The 19,396-nt window shown below is 45.5% G+C and overlaps 2 protein-coding genes across 2 annotated transcripts; both read right to left on the bottom strand.

Annotated features, from left to right (window-relative positions):
• Positions 1–236: 236 nt before the first annotated feature.
• On the bottom strand, positions 237–9,594 carry mapk1 (mitogen-activated protein kinase 1). Its single transcript, XM_049763328.2, has 9 exons — positions 9,252–9,594; positions 5,481–5,663; positions 5,043–5,232; positions 4,865–4,981; positions 4,142–4,256; positions 3,923–4,054; positions 3,525–3,634; positions 3,321–3,450; positions 237–2,871 (listed from the first exon to the last, which is right to left on the bottom strand). Exons 1-8 carry the CDS (start codon positions 9,392–9,394, stop codon positions 3,334–3,336), a joined length of 1,107 nt encoding a protein of 368 aa, XP_049619285.1. The 5' UTR covers positions 9,395–9,594; the 3' UTR covers positions 237–2,871; positions 3,321–3,333.
• Positions 9,595–10,331: 737 nt separating this feature from the next.
• eeig1a (estrogen-induced osteoclastogenesis regulator 1a) lies at positions 10,332–19,227 on the bottom strand. Its single transcript, XM_049763333.2, has 12 exons — positions 18,924–19,227; positions 18,509–18,819; positions 14,423–14,543; positions 14,270–14,299; positions 13,804–13,920; positions 13,686–13,732; positions 13,302–13,456; positions 12,922–13,026; positions 12,639–12,837; positions 11,838–11,959; positions 11,644–11,713; positions 10,332–11,582 (listed from the first exon to the last, which is right to left on the bottom strand). Exons 2-12 carry the CDS (start codon positions 18,649–18,651, stop codon positions 11,537–11,539), a joined length of 1,155 nt encoding a protein of 384 aa, XP_049619290.1. The 5' UTR covers positions 18,652–18,819; positions 18,924–19,227; the 3' UTR covers positions 10,332–11,536.
• Between the last annotated feature and the right edge of the window lie 169 nt (positions 19,228–19,396).

The following is a 19,396-nucleotide window of genomic DNA, read 5'->3' as shown; positions in this document are numbered from 1 at the left end:
GGATTTAAATATTAATTAGTATAAATTATGTGAAACCAATGTATTTGATTTTAAATATTTCTTGTACCAATATTCTATACGCCTCAAAATGACAAGAGTGACAGTGTACAATATTTTATTTTTGTGCCCCCCCCCCCCGCCAAAAAAATTAAAAAAAAATTTTTAACTTCCAGTTTTGAAATGAATCAGTAATGTACACAATGAAAAATAATCCATTGGAAACAAGTGTGGCACTATTGGGGTAAAACATGTTTTTATTGATAATTTTCTAATTAAATACACCAAGAATTGTTTGCGCCAAAGAAAACTGTTTGGCAACAGTGTACATGTTGATTGTTGTGTGGTCCAGTCTCTTCAATAGTGTGTTTAATTTTTCTTTGTGTGTTTTTCTTTTTCCTGGCTTCCAAAAAACATTGAATAATTCACTTTTTAAAAACAGTCTTCAACAATAAAAGCGAAATTCTTCACACAGTAGCAAAATAAAACTGACCCAAGAAACACAAACAAAACCATGAAAAATTTGAGGCGGACGCACCTTTAAAACAATAGTGGGACCTTTTTTTTTTTTTAATCTTTATCTTTCTTCACAAACAATCAAAACATGGTGAGGCAATGAGATCATTTAGTTTCTGATAGAATCAAAACACTCATTGGACAATAAAAATATCTGCACAAAAAGGGAGGGAAAAAATAAAATAGATGTTTTTCTTCGCAAACCGCGCAAGCATACACACAAACCTGCACACGCGCACACACACAGGAGTGGCAACAAATCTTTTTAAATGTACAAAGCTCACTTTTTTTCTTTGATTGATCACATCAGAAGCTGCACATGGAATTGTCAAAGAAGGCACAAACAGACAAAAGAACGGAGCACAAGCGCTGATCAGCACACAAACCGTTCCAACGCTGCTGCTTCCCGGTGCCTTTGAACGCACCCCCCCCCTCCCAAAAAAATACACACCTACAGGCCGCCGCTGCCACAAGAGTAGTTGACATTTTTTTAATATCTACTCTAGTAACAAAGTACAAAATCAGTTAAAGTCAACTGTTTCCTTTCATTAATGGCTAGGCCATACCCATTTGATTGAAGCTATTTGTAAAAATTTAGGAGATTAGCGACATGGAGCGCTCGCAGGCTGGCATGTTACTCCATGTATGTTGTCAGATAAAACTTTGTTGATCTCGTTTATGTTTGGGATAAAATGACAACCAAAATACAAAGTTAAATAGCATCTTTGTGCTGCATTTGCAATTTGTGAAGGGTGGGGAAAAAAAATCTCAATCTAATGCTGTGCAAAACAGATTAGTAACAAGGATCGCCTGCAGGCTAGCTAGTTAGCTGTCAGCTGATACCACATGTGTATTGTCAACAAAGTTGAGTTCATTTGGGGTAAAACCAGCACCTCTAAAAACAAACTTGCTAGGTTGCTACATTTGTGTTTGGAAGGAATGCAGCATTACAAACCGAATAATACCAATAAAGCCGGCTAGCTAGTTCGCTATCTAGCTGCCAGCTAGATCAAAGTGAATGTGGTCACAATGCAGATTGTTAGTCTTTCTGCTGCCTTTGTGTTTTTGGGGAAGCAGAATATCAAATGAATTAGCGCCAACAAGACTTGCAAGTTTTATTTGCAAGAAAAGGTTTTCCGGGTGTATTAGCCACAAGAACTGCAGCTAATTAGCTGCAGGCTAATTGAGCCACACAGATTTGGCTAACTCCACTTAGGTCATTTCAAAACGTTGGCAAAATGACAAACTTTGGGTCAGTCCACTCTAGTTCTCAGGGGCTCAATTTCGAGTGTTGACCCGCCCCCCCAAAAAATGTGACTCAAATTCGTTTGGATTAAACTTGCTTGATTTCTCGAGGGACACTAAACTACTATTGAGCAAACTGATGTTGGTGCTGCGTTCATGGCTGTGAGGAAAAAACAGCATCCCAAGCCATCCTGAGAAAGCAGCTAATTTGAAGCCCAACTTTTATATATTGAACAGAACCTATGGCCTTTGGAGTTTATATCCTGCATTTGCGACAGTCCTCAAACTATACTCGCAGTTAGTTGTGTAGCTGCCAGTTTAAAGTGCCGTATAAAAAAAAAAAAAAAAAAAATGGAGCAGAGCTGTTCTTTTTTTTCTTTGCTTCAAGAGTTTTCGTGCCGTAATTAGCGGATAGGGGGGGTAGTCAAAAGGAGGCCACTGAAGCACCTTGTTGGAGGCGAAATGGTGAAGGCCCGCGTGGCACTCGACACGCTCTTTCTATACACAGCTGCTAACAGTCATGCAGAAGGGGCACACACTTGTCTTCTCAGCTGGCATGTACGCACACTCAAGGAAAATAGAGTCCGTTTCCCAACCTGAACATATATTGGACTATTTAGAAAGGATAAACTATGGGGTGTGTTTTTCTTTTCCGATCCAAACACATTAAGACCATTCCGTGCTAACCCACAGAGGCTAAGCAGAAGCTTCATGTACAAGAAAAGGATGATTCTGTATGAGAACCATCAGAACCATGGCTTTTTTTCTGGCTGATAATGTCGACTCTTTGCATAAATGGCTCTTTTTTGGGGGGGTGAGGGGCTGCGTGATGTGCAGATGACAATCCCAAAATAAGCCTTTTAAAGGAAGTGTGGGTGGAGGAAAAAAAATAAAATAAAAATCACCCCAAGCTGCGATGGATCCCCAAAAGCCGAGCCCCCAACCCAGTCTCCCACATCCCAGAACGACAAACTGATTGATTCATGACGCCATTCCTGAGCAAAGTGGACTTGATGAGCGACAGCCAAAAATTTTGGGAAGCAAAACCGGAAGTAATAAAACAAAAACACAGCGATAACAGTGTGGAGGGGCGGGGCAGCGGTGAGGAATCATCTGCAGGATGAAAAAAAAAACAAAAACAAAGAGTGGTGTTACTCTTTTCATTCGTAGTGATCCAAAGCAACATCATTTTGCAACACATGAAAATGTCCACCTGCCCGAGGTCGATTGAGATGCTGCCTTCAAGTTTCATAGGATTTGACAATGTCATTTTAGGGACCTTTTTAAGCCTCAAGTGTTGTGTGGCAAAAAAAAAAAAAAAACTTGGTTGTATATGTATTGAACTGGTCTTATCTTGTTTCTTTTATCAATATTAAAAATGTGTATTTGGTTGGTATACGCATGTTTTGATGATTCAATGTAGATTGCGTCACATTTGAAAATAGCTTTAAAAAAATAGCATTGTGGTCATTTACAAAAACGGTGAGACTATTGTGCTGTGAGGAGCATTGCTCAGCCATTGCGTAGCCTTGCTGCAAGGCATTCCAAAGCCATTTCCTGACCTGGCGTGAAGCGTTAGGACCGGAACCCGGGCTGGAAGCGTGCTGTCTCCTCAAAGATGAGCTCCTTCAGAGTCTCCTTGGGGAGGTCGTCCAGCTCCATGTCAAACTTAAACGGCGCCTCCGCTACGGGCTGTGGCCAAACGCCAACGTCAACACCGGGGAGTGAACGCTTACCGTTCGTCCTGCGAGGCGTCCGTCACTCACCTCGTCGGTGGGGTCGTAGTATTGCTCCAAGTAAGGGTGTGCCAGGGCCTCCTCCACCTCAATCCGCTTGTGGGGGTTGAAGGTCAGCATTTTGTCCAGCAGATCCAACGCTGACAGAAACAGACAGCACAAAAACAATTGTAATAAAGCCAACTGTCCACAAGAGGGAGCCACAGCAATCGCAAGCGTACTTGAGACCAGCCGCAGCTCTGTGCAAAATGCCGTCCGCAACGCAACAGGAATTATATACTAAGTCCCACAACAACAAAGACGGTTAAAATAATCAATGGCCACCATTCAGCGTGAATGGCACAAAGCAGTCAAAGAAAACCAAGTCTCCTGTTATGGTGAGGTAACCCGTTGAGGACTTTAGCATCCCTCTGTGTGTTCTGTCAGACCTTTGGCATCAGCGTTGGGGAAGAGGCGGTTCCAGGGTACTTTGCAGCGCAGCGGCAGAGAAAGCAAGTAGTTCCTGGCTTTGATGTTGATGATGCAGTTGAGGTCCTCCTGAGAGGGCGAGCCCAGGATACCTGAAGGACGACAAGATGATTTGTGTCAGGATAGGCGAGAAGACATGGAGACGAAGGCTAAGCAAGCAAACAAAATATTGGCCTGACCCAGAATGTGGTTGAGCTGATCCAGGTAGTGCTTCCCGGGAAAGATGGGCCGGTTGGACAACATCTCAGCCAAGATGCAGCCCACCGACCAGATGTCAATAGACTTGGTGTAGCCCTGAAAGTCATGCCCAATGCAGGACGCATGAGCCAGGTCAGTTGAAAAAAAGACGTCAGATGTGTGCAATGGACTAGGATTGACGGAAACATGTCATGCACATGTACGTACTCTTAGATATTTTATTGACGACGGAGCCATTTCAAGAAAGCCAGCGCATTTTGTCTGCGATAAAGGCAGCACTTTGGGCAAGACGCGTCAGTGCATTTGCTTGTTTCTCAAAAGTCCTTCCGGGTGTATTCAGACCCGACTGTCAAGTGGTCTCGGTTCGCTCTGTGTGCCGCCCTGGTCATTGCGGTCCAATTGGAGCACAGATCGCCACAAGCGTGATGTGTATACTTCACTTGCAAATCTGAATAGGAACGGCACCAAACAAAACATATTAAGTCCGCCTTTGGTCCGGACCAAACAAGCGGACTGAAGGACTTTTCTTAGTCAGCGCAAAGAGAAAGATGAATATGAAACGATTGCTCCGGTGGCCTTGCTGGGTGTCAGGCAGAAGAACTCCCACGTGTGTGTGCAAGTTCTAGCCACCTTTTGCCACAATATGCGGACGAGATTTGTCAAAGTCACCTTTCCTCCCAGTTCAATCGGAAACAAGCGCGTACCTTGGAGTTGAGCATGATCTCGGGCGCTCGGTACCAGCGCGTTGCCACGTACTCCGTCAGGAAGCCCGTGTGGTCGTGGTCCGGGTCGGCCACGCGGGCCAGCCCGAAGTCGCAGATCTGAGGGGCGGGCGGGGTGAGGAGGATGCAAAAAATGGCGGCAGAAGACAGTGGGCCCTACCTTGAGATCGCAGGTGGTGTTGAGCAGGAGGTTGGAGGGCTTGAGGTCGCGGTGCAGGACGTTGGCCGAGTGGATATACTTGAGGCCTCGCAGGATCTGGTAGAGGAAGTAGCAGATATGGTCGTTGCTCAGGTGCTGCGTCTTCAGCAGCTTGTACAGGTCTGTCTCCATGAGGTCCTGCACGATGTAGCTGAGAGACGTCGTTGAGGAAGCCTCGGCAAAAGTCACTAAATCACCATTCGGGCCAAGTTGGCTTTTGTGTCATCTGCCAAGACCCGCGAGCGATTTCCCATTGGGCTCATCCTTCAGGATGGGGGAGCGAACCATCCAGAAGGAGGAGTCGTCCCATTTGTTCTTTGGACAACTCGTTTTACTTCAAAATGTCTAAAATTGAGCGTTACAAACAAGGGGGTGTGGAAAGTAGCGGGTCAAGGATACACATCTTTCATCTGGTCGATGGTGGGCGTGCGTATGATGTCGTTGATTCCGATGATGTTCTCGTGCTTGAAGCGCAGCAGGATCTTGATCTCGCGCAGCGTGCGCTGGCAGTACGTCTGATGCTCGAAGGGGCTGATCTTCTTGATGGCCACGCGAAGCTTGTTGTCACGATCGTACGCCGAGCTGCGGAAAAATCGTTAATGGCGTGGAGCGGAAACGACGTCACCGGGCCGTGGGGCCCGCGTGGCCCCTCGAGGGCGCGGCTCCTTCGTTCGGGGATTTCGGTTAAGTTCCGTTCGCAATGCGAGCCCAAGACAAGGGCAGCTTGACCTCACTTTCAGTCGACATCTTGTATTTTTGTACAGTTTGACAAAGGAGCCGCACAACAAACTAAAAGCTTGCCCGGTCAAATAATTGTGCTTTGCTACGTCTCATTTTTTCGGTCTTCCAGGGTGACCTGAAACGTGTGTAAATGCGCAATATCAACAGCGACAAACTGGTGTGTGCCCCCCACCCCGGTTGTGTAGTTTTTTGTTTTTTTTTACGCTATGGAGCGCAAAGAACGCCCACATTGTGTAACAGAAGAAAAGCAGTTGCCATGGTGACAACCCAATGTAAACAGCGGCATGCCAGCCTTCTGCCAGGGAAATGTGACTGACCTTCCTTTCCACTTGGCTCTGAAGAATGTGCGCCTCTGTGTGTGTGTGTGTGTGTGTGTGTGTGTGCGCGCACGTGGGAGGCAGAGCTGCAAGATTCTGACGGCCGTGTGTGCTGCACTCTGCATGGTGTTAACACGTTCATCTTGAGTTATGAGCTGATGAATTCAAACTAATCTGACACACAAACTAACAAATGCATTTCAGTGGACGTTAGGGATTTTCACACTCTCCCAACGTAGCATTTTCCTTTCAAATTGAATGAAATTCGTGACCATTTCCTTGTGTCCATCAGCTCATAAAATAGGCTCAAAACCAATTCCAACAAGGAATACGGTGGATGCCAAGAGACAAACTAGGGCGCAACGTTGGCATCTTGCCGGGGGAAAAAAATGAGTCTCCAAATTAAGCCGAGTCGTGACGTAAGCGTGGTGGGCGAGGCCGGTGGAAGATTGGCCACTTTCAAGAATGACACAGAAGCACATGCAAGGCAAAAGGTAATCAGAGCTGCAAAATGTGCACGTAATGCTGTTACCTCAAAGTGTGTGACGAACCGCTGCTTCTCACGAATGGCTGACAGGAGCTCGCGTGTATTTGGTGAGGTGTCCGCGGCGTGCGCCACAATGTACGTTGTCGGAGGCTAGGCATCGAGCGGTGACGCAAAAAGTGAAATCGTCGCCTTGCAAATGATACACCTGATGGCGGCAAAACACAACTTTTGCTCTTTAACATCCAACTGACTCATCAGGATATTACCCCTTTTCTAATTTGGCCATTTTTTCCCCCCACATTAACACAACGTAAGATAAAGATAATCACAAGAAAATCATACAAGATTTGAAACAATTTTTTGGGGCGGAGCGCAAGTGGAATGTCATGGATGCAAACAAATGCATGTTATTCAGACACCAAGCGACTCTGACGTTCTGACAATGTCCCCTTCACAATATTCCGGTCCAGCAACGATGACAGTCCCGTCAAATTTCCTGCTTCTTAGTCTGCTGCAGTGTTGCCATGGAGACGGGAATGCAAAGGTTTCGCGCCGCATTTGGCGTCGCGTTATGTAATAACACTGTTACCATGACGAAATGGAGGCAGGGGGGGGGGGCTAGATCAGAGGCAACAAAGGGACACCGAGGAGTCCAATGCCGTGCGGAGGCTTTGAACGCTGCACAAGACGACGCATCCGTGAAATGAACCGGCAAAACCCGAATAGCCACGTGCAGTAGCGAGCAATTAGGGAGTAAAGCGAATTTGTTTGCAGTGCTTTGCCACTCTTCGCTGGCACCTTGGTGCCAAAGAAGCATTTCAACCAAGCTGAGGAGCTCCACTCAGACAAAAGCAGTTATTTGGCACCATCTCATGCCTACTGCATGTTGAAGTGAGTTGAGGATATCGTAGACAGACTTTGTGCTTTACGTTCAAGTGGGTTGACTTTGTTGTGGCAAAAGTAGTACCTTGCCACCTTCTCGCCACTGCCGTAAAAGTCCAGATAACGCGTATGAATGTTCACACAGCCTCAGTCTCTTGTCATTGGCCACAAAGGCAGGGGGGGGCGGCTAACCATGTCACTGGTAGATTGGTTGCCACGGAGACGATGCCGTTCAAGATGATGGCAGGGGTGCCACACGTCAGCACTTGGACTTCAGGATCATTTCGGATGGCTGTTCAACGCCTTTAACAATCTTGCCCTGTTTTGTCACAAGGGACTTGTTGCCATTGCGTAATCTGGCTGCTCCTTTTGACTCCATGAAAATTATGTTACGAGTGACGTTAGACAGCGCCGATACCTAGATTTGATCATATCGGAAAACAATATCGTGCATCACAAGTGGCCTAGTGGTAGAGTGTCCGCCCTGAGACTGGAAGGTTGTGGGTTCAAACATACCAAAGACTATAAAAATGGCACCCATTGCCTCCCTGCTTGGCACTCAGCATTAAGGGTTGAAATTGGGGGGTTAGATCACCAAGTGATTCCCGGGCGCGCCACCGCTGCTGCTCACTGCTCCCTTCGGGGATGGGTTAAATGCGGAGACAGATTTCACCACACCCAGATGTGTGTGTGACAATCATTGGGTCTTTACCTGTCTTTGTCTTTCTTTACGATAGCAAAGAGAGGTGGAAAAGTCAAAATAAGGCACTTTTGAAGAAAATTGTCAACAATTTTATCATTGTGTCAATCGTTTTGGATGCTTAGAGCAAATGTAATGTGTAAAAAAAACAAAAAATTAAAAATTAAATTAAAAAAAACACCCGACGAATCAATTTTTTTCCCCCTAAAACAGACAAATGTTCTCCTTGTGGGTCATTACTTTATTGTTGTAAATATTTATTATTCTATAAAAGTTATTCTATCCGGTATATTTTTTTAAATCGGCTGATTAAAGTCAATTAAACTGATTTGACTCGATTTTGAAAGAATATTTTGGCAGCTTCTGAAGCTGATGTGCACCGCTTACACTCGAAACATGGCCGCGAAGCACACACACAGAGGAAATTTAACAAATTAGTGAAAAGGAAATGATATAAAACACTGCAAAGCCATATTGCACCTTTCTCCTATACTTAAAATCATAAAAGTGGATAATACCAGCATTCAATCCACTTGCATTGATTTCTGATATACTTTCATTGTATACAAGTAAACATGTTTGATTTTACCTGGCAACAACATGAGCTAGATAGATAGATAGATAGATAGATAGATAGATAGATAGATAGATAGATAGATAGATAGATAGATAGATAGATAGATAGATAGATATGCGCGTGTGTGTGTGTGCGTACTGAGCGGCAGCGATTAAATCACTTTTTTCAACAAGGAAATCTGTTGATTGCTCGAAGTGTTAAAATAAAACGCGTTCAATTTTAGTGATTTGAATTGATGAATTTGTGGCTATGTCCAGGTAAATATAGAAGCGACGCAAAATTGATGTCATGTGACAGAAAGAATCGTTTAATTAGACGAGATTTGACGCAATAGCAGCGGCGGCTAGCAAACCAAACATAGCATTTAGCCGTGTGGCTAAGCTAACGGGCTAACCGGAGGTGTGTTCCGGCGAAAACGGCTTCTTTACGTACGTAAGGTGGCTTCGGGGTGCACGGCTTCACTCACCACACCATGCCGTAGGCTCCTTCGCCGATGTAGGACAGATTGCTGTACCGAGGACCGACGTCGAACGCCTGCCCGCGTACCAGCTCGGTCCCCGGGCCGGGGCTGGGGCCACCGGCCGGGGCAGACACCGCCGCTGTCGCCATAATGAGCACAGGTGGGCTTCTTGTTCTTTTCTATCCCTCCGACTTAGTTTAAACCAAAAAGGATGAGGAAACTGATGATTTTTGAGTCCGTGTGGTGCTCGACCGAGGCCTTGAGGGGCGAGCGTGAGAGCGAGTCCGAGGAAGAGTGCACACAGTGCCGCTGAGGAGCTGCGATGGAGTGGTGGGGGGCCGGGCAACGCGAGTGAGTGCAGCAGGAAATAACCACGGTCACGTGACCCACTCCATTTTTTTTCCCCCTACCTTTTTTTCCTGCTTCTGGACGACCTGTCGATTCTGCAGCGTGGGAAAAACACTCGATAAATAATTGACAATCCATTGTCGTGTTGGGCATTGATTTACTCAACTACAGAGGATGCAGGCATTTATCAATGCATCATGCTTGCATTTATTGACGCCACTGCAGCGTGCACGAGACATCCATGCATATTGTCCGGTAATTACTTCTCCGGTAATTGCGAAAGTCATTGATCAGCGTTTTCTCAAAACAACAAATTCAATTAAAGCATTCCAGTTCCTTTGGATGACTGTCAATTTACACACACACAGAATAATTCAGAATGATGACTATAGCAACTGTGCTATATTAGGTTAATGATATAAAATATTATTGGTAGTGTATGGAATATATCAAATGTACTAGTCACATTGTGAGCTCCTGGCGAGAACAACCTTTACTTGTATATATTAAAATGCATTTGTGAAAAGAATATTGGTTGACACTGCTCTCTGCTGGTCAGGTTCTGTACATAGTTGTCTGCCCTTGCCCGTGTTTCTCTGGCCATGACTTGAATGATCGGCTGGGTGAAGATCATTCTCCATTTCCAAGCGGCTAAAGACACCTTGGAAGTTGGAAAACTTTGAAATGATTAAAATTTAACATGATTATTCATTTACAATTAAAAACTCCATACACAAGTAATAGAGTGGATTTTTATTCTTTAGATGTGTTACAAAGGTGATGCTCGGTACCTTTGGGTGAATACTATCTTTGTTACGGTATGGTAATACTCTTGTATGAATTTCTAATAGTGGAAAAAACAAAACAGAGGGAAGGTGAGTCGTGTGCACAGCTTAGAACATCCATCCTCCGGACAAAAACCGTCATAGAATAAATGGACAAAAAATACAAAAATGCTTTAAAAAAAAGAGAGAGTACAAGTATCACAAGAATAATAGGTGGTGTCAACCAGACAAATTAGTGGTTCATCCCCCAAAACGTCAACTGCGTCAAACCATGCGGGTGAATTTCTAGACAACAAAAAAGCAGTGTGACAATCAAACATTTTGTGGGGGGAAGTAAACAGGACTAATTGCGACTATTTTGCTGGAAAGCATTGAAAAAATCCTACAGATGAACAAAACAAATGACAAGAAAGAAAACGCTGCAAGCAGCCAGCTGTTTGTAAACATTTCCTTGCCATTTCTCAAGCTTTTTGTGAACTGTGTTGACTGTAAACACTGGTTTCTCCAACAGGGGGCAGCAGAGTGACCACAGCTTGAAAATGAACAAACAACTTTCAAAAAGGTTGGGGAGGGGGGACGCTCCGAGTTCCTTGGCCGTCATTGGCATCTTTGCCGGATGCAAAGACGCATCGGGCTCACGGGCTCCAAATAGCACGGAACGTGAATAAAATTTGAATAAAAATGCAAGTCAAATAAAATGTGATTGTTTTACAATACTTTCATATTTGTAGAACTTCACAACAGAGAAAAAATGGCTGATTTTTGCCAATTTGGGAGGAGGGCAATGTTTGAATGGGCTTATCTTTGTTGTATGTTGAAACGTGTTAATCTGCAAAAAATGAGAAATATATGATGATTAAAACAAGCTAATTTTTTGGGTGGCGTTCAAAAAGCGCTAACATCAGCCGGACGATTAATCGGTCGCGCCCCACTCGTGACATCGATATTTGATTCAGTTGCGTGGACACTCAATGTTGCCAGCCCGCGCTCCATTTTGCTGATGGTGGCGACGCCGAGGACGCCGCGAGGATCTTAGTGTTTGAAATGAGACGTCCACCTGCAGTTAAAGTGCAAACTGCTGTCTTTCCCCCTGCGCTATCGTCAGACCAGCTGAAGCCGGCAGGGGGCAAAAAAAAAAAAAAAAAAAATCCCTCCCATCTAGCGGCTCTCGATGACCACAGGCTCATAGCCGCCGGCCGGCACCCTGAGGGGACACAGCGAGTGGTCAGAGTTTTTCCAAAGACACAAGACGGAGACGCGCTCACCTGTTACCCAGCCGAATGGCGCCGAGCGCCGTGCTGCCATCTCGGTTGACGAACAGACGCAGGTTGCTGTCTACGGGATGTGACAACGGATGCTACGTTAGTGCTAATTCAACTATTTAAGAAAAGAGCCTGAGTTGGATTATATCTTGCATCAAAGATTTATTTTATTAAACATTAATAGCATTTGTGAAGACCTTCAGTATTGCTGACGTCCTCAAAGTTTTGGCTCTGGACAATCTTCTCTACAATGTCGTCGGCGTCCATGCGTGTGTCGTTCACCCAAGATGGCTGACTCTCCACAGAGTCCTGTTTCCTCCTGAAAGTCACACACAACTTTGCAGATCGATTGGGTTGGGACACATTGCTTGTTATCAAGACATCCATTCACATGATTTTTGTTCTTTGAATTTGCTTTTTTTTTTTTTTTAAAGTGCTGTTTGGTTTGCACTCGCTATGGTGAGCGCCACAAGTGGCACGGTGATGACCAACATGATTGCGTAATAGGTATGAACAGTCACAAATGTAATTATATTGAAAGACAGCAAAAAGAGTATGCACGCCTCAATATGAGAGCGCCGGACAAAAAGTTTAACAAGCCAACTGCGACCCTTTCGAGAGGCCCTCGAGCGAGGTACGGCAAGCACACGATGAGCACGCTCCGACGACATTTTTAACAACATTTGGGCTTTTAGGTTTCCTTTTCTCATGTAAATTGGCGCTTAACATTATCTCGCCATCTAAATTTGCGTTTCACAAGATTAAGGTTTTTTTTTTTTTTTAGTCCCGCATCAAGTTCAACCTTAAGTCAATGTGTGCTGTTAGCTCAATCTATGCTCAAGATTTTGATCCAAATTCATGTTTACAAATTTTTAAAAAATCATAAAAACGGGCCTGCGGTTCTGATCATTAAAAAATGAATAGATAAATAAACCATTTCAATTGACCATATGCAATTCTTTGGGCCACTTTTGACATCTACAACGGTAGCCTTGTACCTGGGGGGCCTGTTGGTGGGCAGGAGCAGCCTGGGAGGTCGCGGCGGTCTGTCCGGGCGCCCAGCGTCTCTTTCTCCGTCGGCGGGGGCGTCTGCGGCAAAGCCCACCGGACCCCCCGACGCGCTGCTGCCGGTGGAGGTGTTCCTGCGGTGCGTCAAGTCCGACAGGCTGGATGAGCAGGAATGCTCCGTGCTGTAGCCTGCGGGACACAGGAGAGACACGGCGAGGGGGGGTCAGCTAAAGCTAGGTGCAAGGCTAGTCGCGTCTGGGAAGAAAAACAAACCAGAGATTTTGCTGTGCTGGCTGGCGTAGCTGGAGTTGCGAGAATGTCCCGATTGGAAAAGTTCTCCGGGAAGGCACGCGTTACCTTCAGGGTCTTCCGGAAAACCTGAGCGCAACAAAAGCACACACTTAGACAAAACCTTTGTCGTTATCTACAAATCCAAGTTAGTTTTTTTTTTTTTTATTCAAAATTTGATCAAACAATTATTTTGTAGTTGAGCTTTCAAAAAGTTTGCCAACTAAATTCAGATTTTTGTTATTGAATTGTGGACTGACGTTATTCTTGTAGCTTGAAAATGTTGGTGATGAAAGTTGTGTTTTTGCACTGGAGATTTTTGTCATCTAAAAATGTCGCCCGTTTAAATCTAATTGGACGCGTACCTGAGCCGACGAGGGAGGGCCGATGTTTGGGCGTTCGGCTCAGGGAAATCCCTCCGGGTGGCCCTGGTTCCGCCTTGGTTCCTTCCCCCTTGCAGTCCGGCTGCAGGGCGTGCTCGCGTCGCGGCACCGAGACGCTTTTGGCCGTGCCAGCTGGACTAAAGGAAGTCAGAATGCACGAGCCCAAGCCCCATTGGTAAAGATATCATGCATGGTTCTGCTACGGAAGAGTATCTCATCATTATTATTGTGCTTGCATTACAATATCACAAGAGCTAAACAATCTAGCAAAAGTCAATGAGGAAGCTGGATTTCACGGGAGGATGAGAGATGAATACAAGTCTGTCATCATTGTTTTCTTTGGAAACAAAGAAAAGAACAACTCACGTTTTAAAACAGGGGTCGCCAGAAAGGAGAGTCATCCCAATGATTACCTGCGCGAAAAAAAAAAAAAAAAAAAAACAGTTGGCGAGGCTTTCGGCAGAGATGGGCGAGCCATGCTCACCTTGAGAATGGAATTGTCCTGCCGTCGGTTCTTGGTGTCGTAGCCCTCCAGCAGGCAGCAGCGCACCGTGGAACCCGAGCCGGCAAATTCGGCCATGTTGAGGTCCGCGAAGCCCAGCTGGGGACGGACGGAAAGACGGACGGACGTCACGAGCGGGCGTGATACGAGCACGCGCGGGAAGACGCTTGATATCGATTCACGCTCGAGATGTTTTGCTGGCGATGGAAGAGTTTTGCAAGGTAACTTGAAATGTAAAATTTGCACAACGTTTATGGCATAAGGAAATCTGCCGTCTCGTTCCCTCTTTGTGCTGTGGCGGAAGCGGCTTCTGTTTTTCTTCTAAGAAGCCTCACTTCCAAGGAGGGAAGTCTAAATGTGGCCACTCGCAGGAAGCGGTGCTCAGCACCGGAACTGCAAATGTTTTATTTCTGTATCTGGGGTCACCCGGCGCCAGCGAGTCTCTCACCTTGGCATACGTTTTCCCGCCTTTCAGCTCCTGCAAGAGGGGTGGGGGGGAGAGGGGGGGACAGTCACTAAACGAGCCCACGTTTGAGCTCGCGGCCTAGAGGTGGACACAACGTGTAGAACATTGACGGCCATTTTGTCTCGCTTCACTTACCTTCCTCACAGACACGCGGCAGACGGACGGGTCCAGCACGCCCGTGTGCGGGTTTGCGCTCAACTTGGACACAAAGGAGAACCTCTTTCTCCATCGTACGCAGTTCTCACGCACCTCCTCCCTGCCCGCATGCAAACACTCGATTAATGGCAAGTCACAAATAAAGGCGTGCAGTGGGGAAATTGGGGAACCGCATGAAACTTGCCAGCCATGTCTACCGTAGGCAGATTCACCAAAAAGTCACAATGTGTGGCTAACTGTAATACCATATGCAACCAGCAGAGGTTTCCGTTGTTTTCAGTAATAGTTATGAAGTCAGCAATACGGAACGAAGAAGACAGACTCACTTCCCGGTCAATGGCGATGTGTTAAAAATAAAGTTGGAGCGCAAGCTCGTTGTTCAAGACAAAGTTTGGTCATTTACAAAGATGAACAATACATGGTGAGAGAAGTAAAGTTGTGCAACTGAAAATGGAGACACCGCGGCCACCGGTTTACCCTATACCAGTGGTTCTTAACCCGGGTTCGATCCAACCCTAGGGGTTTGGTGAGTCGGTCTCAGGGGTTTGGCAGAGCCTCCACTGTGGAGGTCCAAACATACCTGATTTATCGTGGAAATTTGTGATGACGCATGGTCTCGCAATGGCAACAGCAGAAGTCACGCTGATTTGCAGGTGTGTAGTTTGTTGTGAGTTGTGTTGGTTTTGTTCTTTGAACAAGGTGATGTTCATGCACGGCTCATTTTGTGCACCAGTAACAAACATCGATGTCTTGAATTTAAAAAAATATATAGATTTTTTTTTTTCACTAAAGAGGGGTTCAGTGAATGCACATATGAAACTAGTGGGGTTTGATGCGTGTGTGCGTGCGTGTACACACAGAAAAAGAACAAGAACAAACAGCTGAGAATAACCCTGGACCCAAACATGAAGTATGAAAAAATTTGCAAGTGAAATGGCAGGAGCCAAACACTTGTCAAAGCTGGATGCAGTGCGGGGATTCTGTCAAGTTGGATTAGAGAAAAGCTCACGTTGCTGCACTTTTGGCAGATACAGATTTCTAAGAATGCCTTGTGCTCCGAACGTCCGAAACATTGCCGTTAAACAAACGCAAGCAAGAGTACACGGGCGGACGCGGGTCGTTATCATCCACACTGAGCAGAAACACAAACAAGAAATGTCAGAGACAGCAATACAGAGGAAGCGGTCGTGACGTCGGAACCGGCCCGAGGATGGCGGCTTGGGTCAAAACAAAACACAAGCATGGAAAGGTTTAGCCGGGCAATGAACTTTTTTTCGTGCTGGAAAAGACAAAGCGAGGAGATAGTTTTCCATCCCCATCTTGCAATTATTCTTGACCAATAATCTGTGATAAAATTGGTATATAAATGTAAAACTAATATGCTGCTGTATTTTTGTATACATGGTCTTTTATATCAGTTTCTAATGTTTTTTTCATTGAATATTTGTAGTATTTCACATCCTATATTTTGCTATTAATGAACATTTTGGAATATACGCTTTGTTGTTTCTAAAGCAAGTACAGTGACATCTGCATCCACTCGCACGTGTCTTGACCTTCAACAATTCATCTTGTTTCAATCAAGATGTTTCTTTACTGTAGAAATGGCGCGCCGGCTACGCACGATATGCAAATGAGGCAAAAATCAAGCCGAAAACAGGAAGCAGCTGCTGGAAAGCGGTCGCTGCGGGCTAACCTCTGGTCGGAGAGAGTTTCCCGCGCTTTGCTCTACGAAGGCTGGACAAATCGACCCATTTGGTATTTCAGACATGCGTGTGTTTACATAGTTTTGGCTTTTTGTATTTTTTGCAACCCATTTCGTCCCAACTCTGTTTTGTTTTTTGGCAGAGCTCCTCATATAGCCAGCTGTTTTGGGGCATTTTGATGGATCTTTCAAATTGGCTTTCCGACAATGACAATATAAGCATCGTAACTAACAAGGGTGCTTTCACCCAAAAGCAAGTTTATTCCTAGCTTTTCTGTTCTTCCCTTTCTGACAAAAAAGCAGAGAAAACAAGCCTTTGGTAGAAAACAAACATGGCCAAAAGAAGAGAAAAAATTTGATGCTACAATGTTCTTTGTGACATCTACAACTAAAGAAAAACTAAACTACAAATAAATAAAATAAATATAAGCTAAAAAATAAAAGTAAACAAAACTGAAAAAGGGCTTTTTTTTGTTGACATGAGCAAAGGGGCTCAAGTGTGGCTTTTTGACATAACCATTTGCTGTTTACTACCTGAACTCTGTCATCTTTTCCCAAGACGCTATATCAAACATTTTTTGAACAAATGTTTATGGCCACTGCAGGAGGGTGCGGAAAACATCCCCGCATGATAAGTTCTCACACACGTGTGTGCTGAAGAGTCCGGATGAGGTCACGGTGCGGCACAAATCATTTGAGTAATCACACCCAATCCTCTTTTGGCCCTCTCAGGCAGGTCTTTTTTCTCTGGCCATCACGACATGTGATTCGTGTTAATGGCCCGGGAGAAGGCATCGCATGGAAGACGTACACAAGCAGGACATTTGGAGCGGTTCAAATTGCCAACATTCCACTCGGAAAGCCTTTCAAGCTGGCTGCTGGTCGGAGGAACTTTTTTTTCCTCACGACAGCCGTTCTCAATCACGGTAGCGTTCAAGTCGAGCTTTGGCTCTGCTGGGAAGGGCGTGCATATTAACAACAACCAATGACATTTTTGTCTACACATTCAATCCCGGATTACGTGCTCATAAAAATTTGTTTGTCTTTCTTTCCATGGGGTACGGGTCTGAACATGACAGGCAGTGAATGGAGTTTAAAAAAAAAAAAAAAGGAAAAAAAAGTTACAGTTTTGTCTCCTCCATTTGCAGCTGGATGGCCGTGTCTGTTTGATTGACAGAAGCAGGCGGCGCATGCGTGTCTCCGTTGCCGAGTTTTATCGGCAAATACCCGAAAGGGGGTGTGACCCTGGGCAGGAATGACGAATTGACAGGCGCCAGAGGAGGCCATGACCAGGTGACAACCCGATGTGAGGGGGTCTCAATGTCCATGAGTGATTGACAGATGGTTGGGTTTGATTGACAGTCTCGGCGTAGAAAAAACGTGCATTGACGTGCCAAGCTGATTGGAGGAGAGAGGAAGCGAGAGTAAGAGAGAGAATTGTTTGTTTCAATATGATAATCGGTTATGTAACATCCAGAAAGGCGGGGGCGTGGAAAGAGGACGCTGAGAGGGTCTCGCTCGGACAGATCATATCCGTGGCCGGGTAGAGGAGTGGTCTCGAACAACAAGTCGTCAAAGAAAAGCAGGCGGTGTGTAACATTATTGGAGACGTTGCAGAACGCGGGAGACGCAAATGCACGCACGCACTAACGGCAAGAGGCCGCCGCCGTGCGTTTTTGTGCTCCTGTTATAGCATATTTTTGTCGTCCCAACACGCATTTCTGGAGGGCCTGGCGTCAAATGTACGATCCGTGCTCTTGTGTCAGTGCCGAGACATGTGAAAACAAAAAGAGAATGCAATGAAGAGATACGGGAGATGCATGATGGCACTTTGAACGTGTGCAAAGATGCAATGGTGCAAAGGTGTAGCCGGTTGGCTGCACTAAGATCATTTGGTGCCTGACAAAAAGAAGAGCAATTCAGGAAATCTGTTTTGGACATGGGTGAGGCTATTGTGGTGCTTTTTGGGCAGTGGCGTTTTGCAAGTTGAAAAAACACAACACGATGCCGTTTCTTTTAAGATAAGTCACCAGATTCCTTCATTTGTCCCACACGGGGAAATTCCTTTAAAACCAATTCTGACAGCCCGACCAACGTTTTGCTCGAGCCTCACCGATGAAAGGACTTTCAGAAATGAAGTATTGTATTTCAGATTGAATTCGAGCATTGCGCCGGTTTAAATGTGGCTCAATGTTTGGTTTGAGGCCCGAACCCGGTCCGGTGTCCAAGCCTTCATTTTAAACCCCAACCTTTGTGTGAGTTGCAATGCTTCCGGCGGCGGCAGCAGCTCGACAACAAACTACGTCAACAAAACACAACAACAGCAATATGTTTTTTAAAGGTCAACAAAATGAAGTGACCTGGAGGAGGAAGCGACGAAGTCTCCGTCCAGCAGGCGAACTTTGCAGAAGAGAACCCCGTTGACGAAAGGCACTGCACTCAGCTCCTCCAGCGTTAGATGCGTCTGGAACTTGAATTTCTTCTTTTTCGCGAAGAAGGCCATTCCGCCGCTATCCTTTGTCGAGCCTTCGGTCGCGTGAAAAGCCCCCCAAACTACAAACCGCCCCGGAAGGGACCTTCGTGCTGGGGGTAGTGTTTTATTCCAGATTTGGCCGAGGAGCCGCTCGCTCCTCTGCTTTCGTCGTCTTCGGCGACGAGTCAATGCAGAAATCTAAAAACAAACCAAATGACTGTGTTAAAGTCAACATTTGGTGGCCTGAAAGTCACACGGGATTTTAATAAAACAATAAACGTGAGTCGAGAACAGTGACCAACCTGGAGACATTTCCACCCCCGGTTACGATTATCCCAAACAAATGACTCAAAACTTTCCCACCGTCGTCGAACAGGATCGATCCAGCCAGCGTGAGGGGGGTGGGGGTCGGTTCAAGCTAACTCAGCAAAGCACGACCTTTCGGATTTACTTTCAAAATGAAAAAACACTGTCAACCAGTGTCAACCAAAGTCGCAAAACAAAGAACAATCACATCTAAACTATACATATTTCGGTGGTTTAAATCTCCAAAATTCAATTATTTTTGATCCTTCAAAAGCACACCGCGGTAATTGAATCTCCTATCTTTTATTTTTCAAAGGAAAAAAAGATACAATTTCCGTGTATTGATGTAGCATTACAGACTTGCTTGTGTAGGCATCAAAGCGCGGGCTCAAAGCGGTAAAACAGCGTCCTTTAGTGGCTGGCGCCTGTATATGCTATTTTTGACGCACCACATTCCCAGGTTGTAGTT

The sequence above is a fragment of the Syngnathus scovelli genome, chromosome 3 (assembly GCF_024217435.2).
Source record: "Syngnathus scovelli strain Florida chromosome 3, RoL_Ssco_1.2, whole genome shotgun sequence".
NCBI classification, from domain to species: domain Eukaryota; kingdom Metazoa; phylum Chordata; class Actinopteri; order Syngnathiformes; family Syngnathidae; genus Syngnathus; species Syngnathus scovelli.
This window is presented reverse-complemented; position numbering and strand designations above follow the sequence as displayed.